The sequence below is a fragment of the Budorcas taxicolor genome, chromosome 11 (assembly GCF_023091745.1).
Source record: "Budorcas taxicolor isolate Tak-1 chromosome 11, Takin1.1, whole genome shotgun sequence".
NCBI classification, from domain to species: domain Eukaryota; kingdom Metazoa; phylum Chordata; class Mammalia; order Artiodactyla; family Bovidae; genus Budorcas; species Budorcas taxicolor.
Window position 1 is genome coordinate 149,404,545 of NC_068920.1, and position 19,330 is coordinate 149,423,874.

A 19,330-nucleotide genomic window follows, 5' to 3' on the forward strand; every position below is an offset into this window, starting at 1 on the left:
TTTAGCTACTTTTCTGGGATTGGGATTATAGAAGCACCACTCTTTCTTGGATTTATTTTGATATATTTTATTTTCCCAGTTCATTATTTATTTTGTGACATTTGGATTTATTGATGCAGGATTGTATGCATCTTTTTTGTGTACTTTATAGTCTGTAGATCTTTCCTCTCTTGTGTTACTATTAATATTATGCTGATTTCATTTTCTTTTTATGCACTTTACCTAAAAGAAATCTGTTTAAAGAGGTTTTCAAGAACCAATTTGTTCTTCAAAATAAAAGCTATTTTTAAATTTATTAATTATTATTAATAATTACTGCATTTATGTTAGTTAATTCTCTCTGCTTTTCCCCCTATTAACAGAATGACTAGAATATTTCATATTTAATGTTTTCCTGATTGATGCTGTGTTGAAGACTCTGGCTTTTTATTTTTTTCTGATTTATACATCTCATAAAATTTTATTTCTTATTCATTATTCTTTTTTGTTTTTTAAATTATGAAAGTATAACACATTTACAAGAGGCTTGGAAAATATAGAACAAAGGTACATTTAGTTCCATTATATATTATAATTATTAACTGGATAAATTAAGATTTGTAGTTGGAGTTTCAATATCAAACTGTCAAAAATTAACAACAGAATGATATACAGAAATGTAGGATATAGCAGACCTGAAAAACACCATGAACCAATTCAACATAATTAAGATTTATACAATTTTCACACAACAGTAAGATACAAATTCTATTCCGGTTCCCGTAAACTGCTGCTGCTGCTGCTAAGTCGCTTCACTCGTGTCCGACTCTGTGCAACCCCATAGACGGCAGTCCACCAGGCTTCCCCGTCCCTGGGATTCTCCAGGCAAGAACACTGGAGTGGGTTGCCATTTCCTTCTCCATAAACTAGGAGACACTAAAACCTATCTAGGGACATAAAACAAGGTGCAAAAAATTCATGGTCTAAAGATCTTGAAATCACAGAAGAAGCCATAAAATCATCTGACTAAATGAGTAAGGCCACACTATTCGTTTATTCTGGAGTAGGAAATGGCAACCCACTCCAGTATTCCCACCCAGAGAATCCCATGGACAGAGAGATTGAGAGAGAGAGAATCCCATGGACAGAGCCTGGTGGGCTACGGTGCATAGGGCCGCAGGATCCAACAGGACTGAAGTGACTGAGCATATTGGTTTATTCAAAGCCCTCTGGGTGTCTTCCCAGCTCCCAGCTTCTCTCCCCCACAGCCACAGGATAGGTCACTGCAGGAAAGTTTATTCAAATATCCATCCAAGCTGGAGCCATCATTCTCTGTCCTAGGCACTTGAAATTGAGCTAAACAATACGACAGATTTTTTCCCCCTTTATCAATGAAGACACTGTGTTTCCAGTCTTCAACACAAGGTTACCGCTGACTGACCCCAGATACTACAGGGTCACCGAGGTCACAGTCTCCTGGTAGGAAAGTGGAGAGGAAAACCTGAATGAAGAGCAGATATAATGGGGGTGGTCATGGAAAAGAGGTAGAAGAGAGGTTCTCTGGAGGATGCACTACAGTCCTGAAGAACAGAAAGAACTTTGTACTCCACACTCTTGACAACCTGCTCCATCGATGTCCAAACGTCAAATTGTTCATACAGAACTAAAAACATCTTAATCTCAGAATTATTCCTTCCCTATTAGGCATACTTCACATGAAATAGCTCATACTTATTAAAAAGGGGTTTGAGCTTAGAATTAGACCTAATCCCACTCTAAATGCACACGGATTAAATCGTAATTATTTGTTTTCTGTTTATCTACCGTTTTCCATCTTTGTTTCTAATTCTGGCGTCTGCTTAGCCATTATTTTAAAAGATACGAGAGAAGGAGTACAAACAAACGAAAACATCCAAACAATCTTGTAATTGCTGCTTTTCTATGGAAAGCCAGTGCTGGCTGATGAAGGCGCTGTCAGGCCACCTCACTGCTGTCTCATTGGAGCTGCGTGCAAGACTTGGGCGTCTGTAAGGCCACTTGGAGGGGCCAACCTGGGGACACTTCTCAGTCTGAGAGGCAACTAAAGGAGGGAGATAATCCTAAAACAGGGAAAAGCATCTGTAAAGCGGACGGAAAGCGCTCAGCGGCTCACAGCACCGGAGTCTGGGGGCGGCAGCGGGGAAGGCGGTCGGAGCGCCGCGCCGGGTCTGCGGGGCGAGCCCCGGGGAGGCGTCGGCGCTGCAGCCGGGCGGGGAAGAGCCGGTGAGGGTGGTGGCGCGGGGCGCGGAGCGCAGGGTGGACCCCGATGAAAAGACACACACGCGCGCGCAACCACGCGCGCTCAGTACCGGGCATAAGCAACACAGGATTAATTATTCAACCGGGGGCCTGGGGCCACGGGCCAGCCTCCCATCGTGGGTCCCCATCGGAGGCGGCCCGGGGCCCCGGCCTCTGCGGTTGCCCCTCCGGCCCCTCCTGGAGGCGGCCTGCTCGCGGCGCGACCTCGCGGTCGGGCGGAGGCGGAGGCGAAGCCGGAGAGGTCGCCCCAACGCAGGCCCCGCCCACTTCCCGCCGCCGCCGCCGCTTCGTTTTCGCTTCCCGCGGGGTGCCGCCCGCCGCTTCCCAGGTTTCGTTTCCCCAGCGTGCGGGGCGGCACCGGGAGGCGCCCATGACCTTCGGCCGCCACCCGCGCGCGCGGCGGCTGCTCGCGCGCCTCTCGGGCCGGCGGCGCGGGGCCTGCGCTCGGGCCATGGAGCCGCCGCGCTGCTTCGCGCTGGAGCTGCCGGGCTGCACTCTGGCGCACTTTGCGGTGGGCGAGCAGGCCCCGGGCGCGCGCCCCGACCCCCGCGTGGCCGCGCTCCTGGGCCCCCCGGGCCGCAGCTACTCGCTGAGCGTGCCGGGGACCGGGGGCGTGGGGGCCCGGGTGCGCGCGGCCCGGCTTCATCAGCACCTGCGGCAGCAGCTGCGGCGCGGCCCCTTCCAGAGGTGCGAGCTGCGCCGGCTGCTGGGCTATTGCCCGGACGGCGGCGCCGGGGCCCTGCAGCACGGCTTCCTGCTCCGTGACCCCCGCGACAGCCCCGACACCCGGCAAGCGCTGCTGGCGCTGCTGGACGCCTGCCCCGAGGCTCCGCGCCCGCTCTTGGCCGAGTTCTCCCGGGACCCGCTCTGCCAGCTGTGGCAGCGCCCCTGGGAGCGGCGGGACGGCCGGGGCTGGCAGCAGCTGGGCGGCGAGCGCGTGGGGCCCGCACCGGAGCCCGCCCTGCACCCGGTGGTGCCCGACCTGCCCAGCTCCGGGGTCTTCCCCCACCGGGAGGCCGCCCGCGCCGTCTTGGAGGCGGTAAGAAGTCAGGTCCTTTCCCGGCGCTCAGGGACCCCCCGGAGCAGGGACGTGGAGGCAGTGGGCTCTCCCGGGGCGGGGGGCTGGCCTGTCCCGACGTCTTTTGCCTCTTTACTCCTGTTAGCAAATCGGGTGGTGAAGGCGGCTTCTGTGCCAGCAGCTGTTTAGACTCCGGGCTCTTTCCGGATTCTTGCCCGCTAGGACCCCCAACCCCACATGGGAGGCTGACATCGCAGCAGGAGCGGTGGGGTGCCCCTGGAGTAGGGGGAGGGCCCGCTGGGTGTGTGCAAGAGCTGTGCCATCTCAGAAGCCGTTATCCAGTTCTGGGAGGTTCTGGGAGATCGGAGCGTAGAGAAGAGGGCTTGAGTTTGGGGGATGGAGAAACTTAGGCTTAAGTGGTGCCTGCCTGCTTACTGGCAGTTACTTATTTCGTGTGTTAACACACCTGCCTCGCGGTGTTAGGACAAGGAATCAGGTGACACACAGAGGTGCTTGGTGCGGGATGGCTGACATTCTGACCTCAGCCTATAGGTCCTGAGGCTGGACTCTTGTATCTTAGATACATTTTAGGAACTTGGGCTTATTTCTGAGTGCTTACAGTTGCAGAACCTGGGTTTGGATCCAGATTTTGGTATTTATTGAGCTTCCCAGGTGGTGCTGCCGGTAAAGAACTCACCTGCCGATGCAGGAGACTTGAGAGACTTGGATTGTATCCCCGGGCCGGGAAGATTCCCTGGAGGAGGGCTTGGCAACCCACTCCAGTATTCTTGCCTGGAGAATCCCATGGACAGAGGAGCCTGACCGGCTATAGTCCACAGGGTCGCAGAGTCGAACATGACTGAAGCAACTTAGCAGGCCTGTGTCCCTTTCAGTAAATTTCTTAAGCATTTCTTTGCCTTGGTTTCCCTAATTCGTAGATGGGGTTAATAACAATAACACTCTCGTAGTTATCTTGAAGAGGGGCCAAGTTGATACTCCCAAGGGCACTTAGAATATTGCCTTGCTCAGAGAAAGCACATAAGAATACATTTAGGCCTCTGTAGAGATTCTGTGAGTGCACAGCGAGGTCAGGAACAGTTCAGAACCTTTCTGAGGTTCAAAATGCTTTGCACTTCGGTCTGGTGCCAAACACAGCTCTGCCTTATCAGCCCCATGCAGTCTTCTCAGCAGTTAGACATAGCTTCTGCCCTGGCCCTGTGGCTCCGCTGCTGATGTGTGGATGTTGCTTTCCAGTGCACGTCCTTCATTCCTGAAGCCCGAGATGTGCTTGATCTGGTGGACCAGTGCCCAGAGCAGGTCCAGAAGGGAAGGTTCCCCGTCATTGTCATTGAGGGCTTGGATGCCACAGGTAAGAAAATGTCACCTGCTGGTTCTAGGCAGTGAGATTAACATCAATTGCAGAAATAGATGGGTCTTGGCAAGCAAAACGTATTGAGGGTTCAACTCATAAACCTCCTGTGTGCCAGGGATGAAGTGAAGCTGGCTTGGGATGAAAAATGGATAACTTCCAGGGGAGCCGAGCCTCGGGTTCCCCCGTGAACACAGGGGAATGCAGCCCCCTTGGTGTGAGAGGAGGGGTAGGTCATGGTCTGGCAGAGCTTGGAGGGGTGGATCCCTGGATTGGATTTTCAGTGGGACAGGCGCTGGTCAGGTGAGGAAAGTGGGAAAGATCCTCCAGACAGAAGAAATGGCAGCATGCAGGCAGTTGGAGACTTGAAGCGGCCCGGTGCAGCCAGGAACCGCGGGAGCAAAGTTTGGGAAAACTAGGGAGTGGAGGACAGAAGCCTTCAAAGCTGCCACAAGGTGTCAGAATGCAAGAGATGTGCCCACACTTGGCCCAAAACGCAGCAGCAGGAGGAGGGTGGCCCAAGGGCAGGGCAGACCCGGGACAGCCACAGTGTCATGAGGCTCCATGGGAGGCTGTCTCCTTCTGTGTCAGCTGACTGAGGAGGGGAATAAGGGCCTGGGAGGTGATGCCAGAGTTTATCCTTAGTTTGTAAACCAACGAGGTGACCATTTTGTTTTGGCTCAGACTGTAAAGAATTTGCCTGCAATGCGGGAGACCTGGGTTCCATCACTGGGTCGGGAAGATGCCCTGGAGGAGGGAAAGGCTACCCACTCCAGTATTCTGGCCTGGAGAATCCCCATGGTCAGAGGAGCCTGGCGGGCTACAGTCCATGGGGTCGAAAAGAGTTGGACAGGACTGAGCAACTGAACACAACATACATTCTATTAATAGCGCTTCCCAGGTGGCGCTAGTGGTAAAGGACCCACTTGGCAGCGCAGGAGACATGAGAGATATGGGTTCAATCCATGGGGCAGTAAGATCCCCTGAATCGAACCCACCCAGTATTCTTGCCTGGAGAATGCCATGGACAGAGGAGCCTGGTGGGCTACCGTCTTTGAGGTCTCTAGAGCCAGACACGACTGAAGTGACTTAGGACAGAGGTCGGAGAGGTACTATTACTAACACCAATAGAGGAATCCCAAGTTCCTAAGGGTCAGCAACTTTTTTAAAAATAAAGAATCATATTATTTATTCAACTCATAAGTTTTATAGGCAGAAAAATTGTCTTTGCTCTTTCTGAGTTACTGTTAACTTTGGGGAGAGATACCGTGGCCTTGGTTAAGATCTGCCGTATTTTGTGTGTGACCTGCAGGTAAAACCACCGTGACCCAGTCAGTTTCAGATTCACTCAAGGCTGTTCTCTTGAAGTCACCACCCTCTTGCATCAGCCAGTGGAGGAAAATCTTTGATGATGAACCAACTATCATTAGAAGAGCTTTTTACTCTTTGGGCAATTATATCGTGGCTTCTGAAATAGCTAAAGAGTCTACCAAATCGCCTGTGATTGTCGACAGGTAGGTGTAATGTTGCCTTGAATTTGGCATTTTCTTCCTAACGTATGAGTGTGTGTGTGTGTGTCCATGTAGGGTACATATGTATATGCAATTATACAGTTGTGTTTAAGCCAAACTGTATTATGATAATAATAGGAATAATGTCTATGATTTATTAGCCCATACCATTGGCTGGCATTTTGCCAAGAATGTTCCACAGACTATCCTAACCTCTGAAACAATCACTACTACTTGGATCCTGAAATTGCTAATGAGAAACACAGGTCTTAGAAAAGTTAAGTAGCTTGCCAAAGTGAGAAAGCTAGAAATACCATGTTGGGAATATTAATAAAAGTCCCTACTTCACAAATTGAGCTTTCAGTGACTCATTTGTTTATTGGTTTGTTCACCAAACATATATTGGGCATTTACCGTTTGCCAGAGACTTCTTGATTTAGGGGACTCGGAGGGGAATGAGCTAGAAAATGCCTAGCTTTCGTGGAGCAAACGTGCTGAAGGAGAGGATGGTAGTCGAGCACATGGATACGCAAGATGATAATCAGAGAATGGTCAGGACCGTGAGAAGGAGAGTGCAAGGTCGTGTGGTGGAGGATGGCTGACCCCCCACTAGATGTGGTTTAGTAAGGCCTGTGCGAGGAGGTGCCATTGGCCTGAGCTGTCAATGACCCTAGAAGGACAGCCATGGAAAGTTGTGGAGTGAAAGCTTTGCTGGAGGGGGATGCAAGAGCAAAGTGTAGAGACAGGAAGAAGAGAACATGTTCCAGGGCTGGAAACAGGCCAGGAAAACTTCTGGACGAGTGTCTGCTATCTGGATGGATAAAAAGACAGAGAGAGATCAGCAGTGTCTGTATCTGTGATAAAGAGTGCAGATTTTATTCTGAGTACAGAGGGGAGCCTTGGGAAGGTTTCAGATAATAGAGTGGCATAAGGTGTGTTATATTTTAAATTTCCATAAAGTTAAAAAAATGGCTTTAAAGTGCCACAAAAATAGACAACAGGTACAACAAGCAAGTCATGCTAGGATTAAAGTCACCAGGAATTGGTAAAATGAAAATTAAAATGACGATGAGGTCCCAATTTCCTCTCATCAGGGTAGTAAGCCCTGATTGAAAAGGTCTGAGTGGAGATGTTATGGATCAGTAGAAACCCTGGTGGTGCTGGTGAGAGTTGAGTACCTGCCTGGTGACTTGGGGAGCAATTTGAGAAGCAAAGTGGAAGATTTGAGCAGATTCTTGTATCTCCTGCAGAAACACCAAGAGAGTCTATTTCAGTTTTGTTCATAATACTGAAAACCTTGAAAAACCAATAGGTCTCAGCAGAAGAAAGTAAATGAATACCAGTGTGTTTATAGAATGGAGCGTACTATAGCTGTGTGCATGAGTACGCTGTGTCAGTGTGCCTAAGTTACAAAACCATCATTTCAAATGAAAGAAATCAAGTTACAGAAAGATGTTCAGTAGACTACATGCAAAATAATAGAAAAAAATATCATAAAAAGGGCTGGAGGGTGGAGGGTGGGAGGAAAGTTCAAGAGGGAGGGGACATACGTATGCATGCATGCTAAGTTGCTTCAGTCGTGTCTGACTCTTGGCAACCTCGTGGACTGTAGCCCGCCAGGCTCCTCTGTCCATGGGATTCTTCAGGCAAGAATACTGGAGTGAGTTGCCATGCCCTCCTCCAGTGTGATCTTCCTGACCCAGGGATAGGACCTGCATCTCTTATGTCTCCTAAATTGGCAAGAGGTTTCTTTACCTCTACTGCCACCTGGGAAGTTCTGGATATATGAATGCTTATGGCTGATTCACACTGTTGTATGGCAGAAACCAACACAACATGGTGAAGCAATTATCCTCCAGTTAAAAGTTAAAAAAGGGCTGGAAAGGTGTTGACCATTCAATTTAGGAGAGTGCTGTCCTCTGCGAAGGAGAGAGATACAGTTGACAGGGAGGGCCACAAGACTTCCATTGCAGCTGAATTCATCCTAAGCTTTTCTCCCATGTACATCTTACTGTCTTGCTGCAGTTTTTCTTATTTTTGGAAAGATGAGTGATTGCATTAAAGTCTGACAAGTGTTAAGGGAAGAGAAGTAATTACAAATGGAAGTCTCAAGGAATTTCAAAAAGTGAACACATTCAAGGACAATCTGCACCCACATTGTGACTTAGAACCTTACTCAATCCTGTAAGTCCTTCCCTTTCAGTCATGACCCATCCTTCCCCTGGTGGGAACCACAGCCTTGATTATGCATTCCTGGATCTTATTTGTTCTGCTTGTTCTTGAACAGTCTACATAGGCAGATAGACTTCGAGTGCCATTTGCATCTGACTTCATGCGACCTGTGAGCTTTGTCGCTGTTGCCACAACCATTCTTTCATACAGCTTTGTTTGCCCACGTGTGTTACCAGTCCTGGTTGGTTTGCCCAGAGCTCCCCAAGCCAAACCCTGAGCCTCTGTTTGCAGAAAAGAAAGGCTGTATTCACAAGGTCACCAAGCTAGGAGATGGGAGTAAATCTCAGGTCCACCTTCTCCAAAGCTAGGGGCTCGGATATTTATGGGATAAAGACGCATGGTAGTCTGAGATGTGGTGAGTGAAGTGATGTGAAAGTCACTCAGTTGTGTCCGACTCTTTGCGACCCCATGGACTGTATAGTCCATGGAATTCTCCAGGCCAGAATACTGGAGTGGGTAGCCTTTCCCTTCTCCAGGGGATCTTCCCAACCCAGGGATCGAACCCAGGTCTCCTGCATTGCAGGCAGATTCTTTACTAGCTGAGATACCAAGGAAGCCCTTGTGGTCTTGAGGTGTGGGAAGCCTGGGAAAAGGTGATAGCAAGTAGGAGAAAGGTAAGGTGATCATAGAGTGCAGGTGTAGCCAAGCATGTCTGGAGAATGGCTACATAGTTGACCTTTTTGGCCCTCTGACACCAAAAGGTAGCTGACCAGTCACTACCTTGGGAGGGTCAGTGATCCCAACCAGTCCTAAGCCTGGAGCTTGAAACGCACACCACTGACTCCAAGTTCCTGAAAGAACTCCAACTTAGGCAAACATCTTAAGACTCCTAGGACCAAGATACTATCGATACGGGTGGAGAAGGATCTTGCTACTTACTGTTAGGTTATGTGACGCTTGTAGAATATGCATGGGTTTGTGAAAACAGTTAAATCAGGCATGATGAGTCAAGGCAGATTACAGTTTATTATTTATTAAGCAAGTTACAGTTGAAGGGACCTAGCTGATGCCGGCCCTCAGTTTCCCGTGTATGTCTGTGTTGCCTAGAATCCCAGGAGTGGGATTGCAAGGGTGCAGGGGGCTCACGTGTACTCACCTGGAGGAGGCGCCACAGAAAAGTGCTGAAGTGGTTGAAACTTCACAGCACCCTCCCCACCCTCCCTCCACAGTGGTGTCTGAGAATTCCCTTTGACCCACATCCTGGTCAACATTTAGCATTGCTGGTCTTCCACTATAACTAGTCCAACTTTTCTGCTGTTCTTGGTGAGAACGTTAGTCATTTAAAAGCTATAGCCAGAACATGGAAGCGACCCAAATGTCCATCAACAGAGGAATGAATAAAGAAGTTCAGTCCAGTTCAGTTGCATAGCCATGTCCAACTCTGCGACCCCATGGACTGCAGCATGCCAGGCTTCCCTGTCCATCACCAACTCCTGGAGCTTGCCCAAACTCATGTCTGTTGAGTCGGTGATGCCATAAAGATAAAGAAAATGAGCACATATATACAATAGAGTATTACTTAGCCATAAAAAGGAACGGAATTGGGTCATTTGTAGAGATGTGGGTGGACCTAAAGAGTGAAGTAAGTCAGAAAGAGAAAAACAAATATTGTATATTAATGCATCTAGAAAAATGGTACAGATGGCCCAGTTTGCAGGGCCTGCAGATTTAGAGAATGGATGTGTGGACAAAAAGTGGGGGAAGAAGGGTGGAAGGAATTGGGAAATTGCAATTGACATGTACATGTAAACATGACCATGTGTAAAATGGATGCCTAGTGGGAAGCTGCTTTATAGCTCAGGGAGCTCAGCTCGGTGCTCTGTGATGACCTAGAGGGGTGAGACGGGCGAGAGGTCCAAAAGGGAGGGGATATGTGTGTGTGTGTGTGTGTGTGTATATATTTATGTATATATAGTTGATTCGCATGGAGAAGGCAATGGCACCCCACTCCAGTACTCTTGCCTAGAAAATCCCATGGACGGAGGAGCCTGGTAGGCTGCAGTCCATGGGGTCGCTAAGAGTCGGGCACGACTGAGCAACTTCACTTTCGCTTTTCACTTTCATGCATTGGATAAGGAAATGGCAACCCACTCCAGTGTTGTTGCCTGGAGAATCCCAGGGACGGGGGAGCCTAGTAGGCTGCCGTCTGTGGGGTCGCACAGAGTCGGACACAACTGAAGCGACTTAGCAGCAGCAGCAGCAGTTGATTCACATCCTTGTACAGCAGAAGCTAGCATAGTGTTTTGAAGCAACTGTACTGCAATTTTAAATAAAAGCTAATTGCCACACCCAGAAATGGAACTTCTACCTCTTCACCTGTCTTTCTCCATGCAAAAGAGACAGATACTTGCATATCTGATATTTCAGAAAGAGATCACTCTGTACATTGAGAATGAAGTGTGAGGCGGTGATTGAGGAGGAGAGATGAAACAGTAGAATTAGTTAGAAGGCCTTCACTGTCAGCTTTAGTACCGGTGGGTACTTTTGACTGTGAGGATGGCAAGATAGTTATTTCAGAGTTGGCAAGTCACAAAGGATCCTAGAGGAAGGGTAAGATTTTGCTTTCTATTGTGGGACTCCGTCACCTGTGGGATGTTTTCAGCCTATTGTTAAAGTGTCCGGATTTACCGCACTGTTATCTTTTTTGTGATACAGTCCCCTTTATCTTGTGGAGAAAGACTAGGCTTTTCCTAGTGAAGTGTGACTCCACAAGATGTATTATTTCCTGAGATGTCCCCAAATCAGCAGCCCTGGCTCCTGCATGGAGGCAGACGCTTATTCATGACACCCTAATTCCTTATCCGTTCCCTGCTGACCAGAATCTGAAAAAGAATAGATTCGTGTAACTGAATCACCTTGCTATACTCCTGAAATTAACATAGCATAGTTAACTAACTCTACTCCAATATAAAATAAAAATGAAAAAAAAAAAAAAAGACTCGTGATGAATATCCAATGAGTGGATGTAGGCAGACATGCATTGCAAACAACAAATTGCTATTAAAATATAAAGCATTATTATATAAGCAATGTATAAGACATTAGCAAATTGCGTTTGATTTGAACTAATGTGGTTTCCCTGATGGCAGGAATGGAGAAAACTAAATAATAAAGAGTCTGAAATTGATGGCCAGAGGCTGTGATTATTTAAAATGAGCTGCAGTGTTGTCAGTGAGAGGACTCTGGCTTTGCAAAACAGGGCCCCCATTCTCCCCTGATTTTTCTTCTTTGTGTCTGTGAATTGTCTGCAATTTTGGTCTTTAAAGAGATAATACTAGATCACCTTGTCAGATGAGAAGAAAAGAGCAGTTATTTGTTGTCTGAGTGGGTTTTGTTCATGTTTAAAGATTTTAACGAAATCCATTTTAGACAACACCATCATCTAGCTGAAAAAATAAGGGAGACAGAGTAATTTTTGATGGTGACTGTGGTTAAGGTTGGCAACTTAATCACCCTTATTACCTTTAAAAATCTATTCTTGCTGATGGTTTTGCTAGAATAAAGAAGGCTTTTTACATTTAGATAGTATCAGCCTCTATATTCAGAGCTGAGTATTTAATTTGGTGAACGGGGAGAACATGCAAAATGCAGTGCAAGTGTTAGTTCTGTTGCCAAGAAGGAGAAAACCTCGACCTGCGTGGATTTATTCAGCTGGGAAGACAAGATGTATCCGATAGAAAAAGTGAGAATACAAGTTTGTAAGTGATTAGGAGTCTGGTAAGTGATACACAGGGCTTCACTGGTGTCTCAGAGGTAAAGAATCCTCCTGCCGATGGAGGAGACAGAAGATACACGGGTCCTATTCCTGGGTTGAGATCCTCTGGAGAAGGAAATGGCAACTCACTCCAGTATTCTTGCCTGGGAAATCCCACGGACAGAGGAACCTGGCGAGCTACAGTCAGTGGGGTCGCAATGAGTCAGACGTGACTTAGCAACTAAACAACAACAACACAAATGATACACGCGAGTGGCCCCAGGCAGAATTCAAGCCTGCAGCAGCTACAGTGGCCATGCTTTTTGGAGGTGGAAAGGGACTCTGCAGGATGAATGACATTAGAGTTGATCAACTCCCAAATTAATTTTTTTTACATTTATTCTTTCAGTACTCTTGGTATTGCCATGATTCGAAATGATGCAGCTTTTGTTTTAACTGGTGCCCAGTAAGAATTAAATAGTTTGTTATAATGACAGTGTGATACACTTTTTATAAGCACTTGACTATTTTTGTAAAAACTATGGGGAAAAAAAACAAAGCTTTCATGACTTCCATTTTCCAGACAAGGAATTTAAGACTCACCTACATCCACAAACTGAGTAGGTGGCAGAGAGTAAACCAACACACAGCTTTTATAGCACTGTGGATGATTTTGTAGATAAAGGACAAGCATGTCCTTTGCACTGTGAAATGTAGTTCAGATCTAAAGTGATTAACAATCTGGGATTTTAAAACATCGCATACAGTGAGTGGACAGCCCAGATAAGGATGGGGCTGTGGGGCCTCTGTACAGTGGGATGTGTATTAACTGTTTCATAAATATCTGTGAAGGTTTAAATGTTTTTGTAGTCCTTTGATACTGGATTTGGAGTTTTGCATCTTGTCACTTAAAACTGGAATATGACAAAAACAGGGCAAGAGTGTAATAAAGGATGCCAATTAATAAAATGATTCTAATTGTTGTTTTTCAGCCTTTAAGTTGTGTTTGACTCTTTGTGACCCCATGGACTGCAGCATGCCGGACTTCCCTGTCCTTCATTATCTCCCAGTGGCTTCCCTGGTGTCTTACACCGTAAAGGATCTGCCTGCAATGCAGGATACCTGGGTTCAGTCCCAGGGTTGGGAAGATCCCCTGGAGGAGGGCATGGCTACCTATTCCAGTATTCTTGCCTGGAGAATTCCATGAACAGAGGAGACTGGTGGGCTACATGTCATGGGTTCTCAAAGAGTTGGACATGACTGAGTGACTTAACACTTTCACTGTCTCCCAGACTTTGCTCAGATTCATGTCCATCGAGTTGATGATGCTATCTAACCAATCTCATCCTCTGCCGACCCCTTCTTCTCCTGCCTTCAGTCTTTATTAGCATCAAGGTCTTCGTCCAGTGAGTCAGCTCTTCAGATTAGGTGGCCAAAGTACTGGAGCTTTAGCATCAGCATCAGCCCTTCCAATCAATATTCAGGGGTGGTTTTCTTTAGCATTGATTGGTTTAATCCTAATGCAGTCTTTCACACATCCAATAAACCATTATTCATTGTATGCTTATTATGTGCCAGACACTCGTTTCAGGCTTTAAGATGTAGAGATGACTAAAAAATGAATTCTGTAATGGAGGAGACAAAAAAGAGCTTGTAAACGGCTAGGTCTGACTTACAATGAATCCTTCAACAGAGTCGAGTAGGAAAGGGTTGAGAGCCCGGAGGGAGGAACAGTGAATTCTGTTCAGGGTCTCCTCTGAGTGAGATTCCCTTTTCTGTAGGTTTATCGCAGGGTGTTGACTATAGTTCCCTGTGCTATATCATAGCAGGACCTTGTTGTTTATCCATTGTATATATAATAGCTTATATCTGTTAACCTCAACCTCCCACTCCATTCATCCCTCCACTCCCCTCCCCCTTGGCAAACACTAGTCTGTTCTCTGTGTTTGTTTCAGTATCTTCGATTCATTTGTGTCATATTTTAGGTGCTACATGTGACATCATACGCATTTGTCTAGCTGTGACTTGTCACTTAGTATAATAATCTCTAGGTTATCCATGTTGCTACAAATGACATTATTTCATTCTTTTTCGTGGCTGAGTAATATTCCATCGTGTATATGGACCCCCATCTTCTTTATACATTTCTCTGTTTATGGACACTTAGGTTGCTTCCGTGTCTTCTCAACAAGTTCTGTTTTAAAACACCATAGGAACTGAATGGGCGTGTGTATTTTTATTTGACCAACACACAATATTAAATACCAACAGACTACCAAATAAATCTACTGAAACAATAGAAACAGTGACAGACTTTATTTTCTTGGGCTCCCAAATCACTGCAGATGGTGACTGCAGCCATGACATTAAAAGACACTTGCTCCTTGGAAGAAAAGTTATGACCATCCTAGACAGCATATTAAAAAGCAGAGACATTACCTTACTGACAAAGCTCCATCTAGTCAAAGCTATGGTTTTTCCAATAGTCACGTATGGATGTGAGAGTTGGACTATAAAGAGAGCTGAGCCCTGAAGAACTGATGCTTTTGAACTGTGGTGTTGGAGAAGACTCTTGAAAGTCCCTTGGACTGCAAGGAGATTCAACCGGTCCATCCTAAAGGAAATCAGTCCTGAGTGCTCATTGGAAGGACTGATGCTGAAGCTAAAGCTCCAATACTTTGGCCACCTGATGTGAAGAACTGACTCAGTTGAAAAGACCCTGATGCTGGGAAAGACTGAAGGCAGGAAGAGAAGGGGACAACAGAAGATGAGATAGTTGGATGGCATCACCAACTCAATGGACTTGAGTTTGAGCAAGCTCTGGGAGTTGGTGATGGACAGGGAAGCCTGGCATGCTGTAGTCCATGGGGTTGCAAACAGTCAGACATGACTGAGCGACTGAACTGAACTGAACGAAATAAATGTACATTCTCTGCCATTATGCCTTCAAAAAAGAAAGCGTCCTGCAGGGCCAAAGCAATAGAGTAGTCTTGCCACACATACAATTTCAACTGCAAAATGGAGCTCTGAGAAGTGTGCACCAGATTCTTATTGTGGTTACTGATTCTAACTAATTTTTATCTGTTATAAATTTGTTAAAAAATAAGATTTTGTTTTATCTCTTTAATGTGTACAGTACTAGGACAAGTTCAGCAGAGCCATCCCTGGTTTTGTCATCCTCAGTGGCTGATTTTTAGGTACTGCCTTGCTTTCCTCTGCAGATGGAGAACTCACTACCTCTTTCCTTCTCAGGTACTGGCACAGCACGGCCACCTATGCCATAGCCACTGAGGTGAGTGGGGGCCTCCTGCACCTGCCCCCCGTCCATCACCCTATATACCAGTGGCCCAGGGACCTGCTCAAACCCGACCTGGTCCTGCTGCTCACCGTGAGCCCCGAGGAGAGGATGCAGAGGATTGAGGGCCGAGGCCTGGAGAAGACCAGAGAGGAGGCTGAGCTGGAGACCAACAGCATATTTCGTCAAAAGTAGGTGTCCTGATGTGACGTGAGGGGCAGGGGTCTCTGGCTGTGGTGATGACCCAGAAACAGCACTGACTCCAGGAGAATGGAGGAGATGACATGGCTCCCATTTTCCAAACCAGCGAGGCAGTGTCCTCCTAGTTAGTCACCCCTTCTCCTGGGTCGATTCCCTGTGGCTCCAGTGAGGTTGTTCTGTAGCCAGGGGATACCTTCCTCCTAGTCCTGGCTGTGTCAGCAGCAGGGTGAATCTGAGTGAGACCACACGCCTTTCTGGGCCGTCGTAACGGGACGCTCATGAGCACTGTCTGATGACCACACTGTGAGTCTTACCTGCTAGGGGCTCCCTGTGTGTCAGGCGTTTACTTCTGATGCTCTGTAACCCTTGCAAGGACAATATTAGCCATGTTTTACAGCTTCCAAAACTGATGCTCAAAAGGTTAAGTGATTTGTCTAGCATGGGAGACATAAGAGACATGGGTTCAGTCCCTGGGTGGTGAAGATCCCCTGGAGGAGGGCATGGCAACCCACTCCAGTATTCTTGCCTGGAGAATCCCCAGGATGGAGGAGCCTGACAGGCAGGCTGCAGTCTGTGGGGTTGCAAAGAGGCAGACACAACTGAGTGACTGACAGTTACTCCCTTACTTAACCATACGTTTGTTTTCCACGTCTCTGATTCTTTCTGTTTTGTAAATAGGTTCCTTTGAACTGTTTTTTTTTTTTTTTTTTTTTAGATCCAACATATAAGTGATATATGATATTTGTCTGACTTGCTTCGCTCAGTGTGACAGTCTCTAGGTCCACCCGTCCATGTCACTGCAGGTGGCATTGTTTCGTTCCTTTTTATGACTGAGTCTGGGTACTCGTTTTAACCAGAAAGCTCTAGAGTTTTGGTCACATGATCGTCCCTGGGCATTCCGCACATGCAAAGGCTGGTTAACACCAGAAGAGGAGGTGGAATTCTGTGCAATTGCAGAAGAGTCCTAAGTGAAAACAGTGCTCATGCCAAGGACCTCTGGCTTGTGCAGAATCCTTCAGGGTGCGGACTCGAGAAAATTGCCACTGGGAAACTTAAACTCTCTGAGCGTCTGCCCCTTTCTTTGCCAAATGGGGATAAATGAGAATGGTTCTACTCCTAAAAGTTACTCTTGAGTATAAAATGAGAAGAATATGCAGAATGCTAAGGCTTGGCAGTACTAGGCGTTCAATAAAGGCTAGCTATAAAATATTATTAATTTTTCATTTATTAAACTAGATGTGTTAAATGTTTCCTGTGCACAGCAAGTTGCCCGGGGTGGGGGGAGTGAGCTCAACCAGATGGGGACCTGGCTTCAAGCTGTTTGTATTACTGTAGGAAAACAACATTTGCACGAAGGGCTGTGTTAACACATGGGCTGACTCTTTCATTCTGCCTGTCTCCAGGGTAGAAGTATGCTACCAGCGGATGGAGAACCCCGGCTGCCACGTGGTGGATGCCAGCCCGTCACGAGAAAAGGTCCTCCAGATGGTGTTAAGTGTAATCCAAAATAATTGCAATTAATTGTAGTTACTCCAGGCCAAGTGACACATTTTACTAACCTGATGCTGTTTGATCCATCTAAGCCCACGACTGGTTGTGTGGTTTTCCCAGATTTCAGTTGTGTAAAGCGTGTTGTGTGTCAGAAGAGTGGACATTTCAGTTTTACCTAAACTGACCAAAGGACAGTTTGTTCTCCTGACCAAAGGACCCATGTGGCTGCCATCTGCCAAGTATAATGAACATTTGCTTGGAACGGGTTCTTAAACTGCAGCCCCACTGAGTCCTTCCAAGATGTGTCTCCTCTAGAAAGCGCAAGGTGGGCAGAAGCGACCGAGAAGGTCATCCAGATCCGTGGAACCCCCCCCGCCTGGTGCTCCCTGTGGGTGTGCAGGCTTGTGTCCCAAAGAACGTGTCTGCGTGTCCCAGCTGTCAGAACCCATCTTGGGGTGGTGAACTCTGAGCAAGAAACATCTGGCTTGTATCTGAGGCTTCTGGCCCCTAAACGGGTCCTCTTGGTTAGCATTACAAAGTCAAACGCAGAGGAGGCCATCCCGAGAGGCTCTGAATACAAACACACCAAGAGTCCTTGGATTCTGTTCTGCTGATTTACGTTCCTCTCCTTTCCTCTGAAAACATGGCTTTGGATGGAAGGAGTGGTCTGCATGGAGCTAGATGCTCTAAGGGCTTCCCTGGTGGTGCTAGTGGTAAAGAACCCACCTGCTAATGCAGGAGACTTAAAAGACGCTGGTTCCGTCCCTGGGTCTGGAAGATCCCCTGGAGGAGAGCATGGCAACCCACTCCTGTATTCTTGCCTGGAGAATCCCATGGACAGAGGAGCCTGGCGGCAACAGTCCATGGGGTTGCAAGAGTCGGACACGACTGAAGCGACTGATGCATTAAACGGAGCCAATCCAGTCATGCATTTGTACTGATGTTTACATCTTGTTTGTCCTCCGTGTAGGGGGTGTGTTTTACTAATCAGAACCGAAGCCAAGAAGCTGAATGTAACGCTTGCTATATGTTTTTATTAGACAGATGCAATTTATCCTACTGAGTAAGCAGTAGGATATGGGATCCTGGAATGGGATTTCTCAATGAATTATCTTGCACTTCAGTGTCTTATGAGTGTACATGCAATTGGTATTGAGATTTGTTTGGCTAGAAGAAAAAAAAAAATAGCTGAGAAAACAGAAACTTAATAGTCTTGAGGCCTTGGGTGAGTCATTTAACATCATGTAACTTGATCTAAAAAGTGACAGTAATTCTTTATTTTTCTTAAGGCATTGGGTGAACTAGGTGATTACTTAAAATTCCTTCCAGTTCTAAGATAGATTGAATCTGTGAACTACTTTAGGGAAATGGCTCAAGAAGACATCTCCTCAGAAAAATTTAAGGCATCATCAGGTTTATCACATGGACTCTTAAATTTTAACAAAGTTTATATTAGCTATATCATTATTTTTCAAAAGAACTGTAGGTAATTTATGCATAGTATATGTACATATATGGGCTTCCCTAGTGGCTCAGCGGTAAAGATTCCATCTGCAATGCAGGAGCCACAGAAGATGCAAGTTCAGTCCCTGGGTCAGAAAGATCCCCTGGAGGAGAAAATGACAACCCACTCCAGTCTTCTTGCCTGGAGAATCCTCTGGACAGAGGAGCCTGGCGGGCTCTAGTCCATGGGGTCAAGAAGAATTGGGCAGGACTAAAGTCACTGAGCATGCACATATGTACGTATATAAATATTTAATTTTAGGTAAATATTTTTTAAAGCTGATAAATCATGCTTGGGTGAAGATGGGTATTATTGACTTCAAACATTTTCAAAAGCATATGCTGGCACCTAAAAACAAACGTTTAATGCTTTCTGTATGTACCTTGCCAATGAATAAACTTGCTGTGGTTTTCTAAGTTACTCTGTTGGCCAGAAAGTGTGGGTTTTCTTGAAGGTGATCCCCCAGTATGCCTCTTGTAAGGGAGGGGATTTGGGGTGAAAGAAGTGAAAAGATGTGAATTTGTGGTCAAAATGCTTTCAGAGGAAGAGGAAGGCATTTTTGTTTCGTTTTAAACATCATTTCAAGAAAGTGCAGTTCCTTCCTCATTGCAGATTGTAAAGAGATTTAGTCCTCGAATCTAATAATTCTTCATCCACTTGTCTTTATATACTGAAAGGGATAAGATCACTGAGTATGAGATAGCACCTCCTGCCTGGAAGACGATAACAAGGAATCAC

The 19,330-nt window shown here is 46.6% G+C and overlaps 1 protein-coding gene across 1 annotated transcript; it reads left to right on the forward strand.

Annotated features, from left to right (window-relative positions):
• Window positions 1–2,647: 2,647 nt before the first annotated feature.
• On the forward strand, window positions 2,648–18,932 carry CMPK2 (cytidine/uridine monophosphate kinase 2). Its single transcript, XM_052648969.1, has 5 exons — window positions 2,648–3,316; window positions 4,550–4,664; window positions 5,977–6,178; window positions 15,354–15,587; window positions 17,001–18,932. The coding sequence occupies exons 1-5, from the start codon at window positions 2,648–2,650 to the stop codon at window positions 17,116–17,118; spliced, it is 1,338 nt and encodes a 445-aa protein (XP_052504929.1). The 3' UTR covers window positions 17,119–18,932.
• The last annotated feature ends 398 nt before the right edge of the window (window positions 18,933–19,330 follow it).

Excerpts from the sequence above, each read along its gene's own strand:
- CMPK2 (XM_052648969.1), top strand. The coding sequence starts at position 2,648 with ATGACCTTCGGCCGCCACCCGCGCGCGCGGCGGCTGCTCGCGCGCCTC. Across the intron at positions 3,317-4,549 it reads CCCGCGCCGTCTTGGAGGCG|TGCACGTCCTTCATTCCTGA; the intron begins GTAAGAAGTCAG and ends GTTGCTTTCCAG. Across the intron at positions 4,665-5,976 it reads TGAGGGCTTGGATGCCACAG|GTAAAACCACCGTGACCCAG; the intron begins GTAAGAAAATGT and ends TGTGACCTGCAG.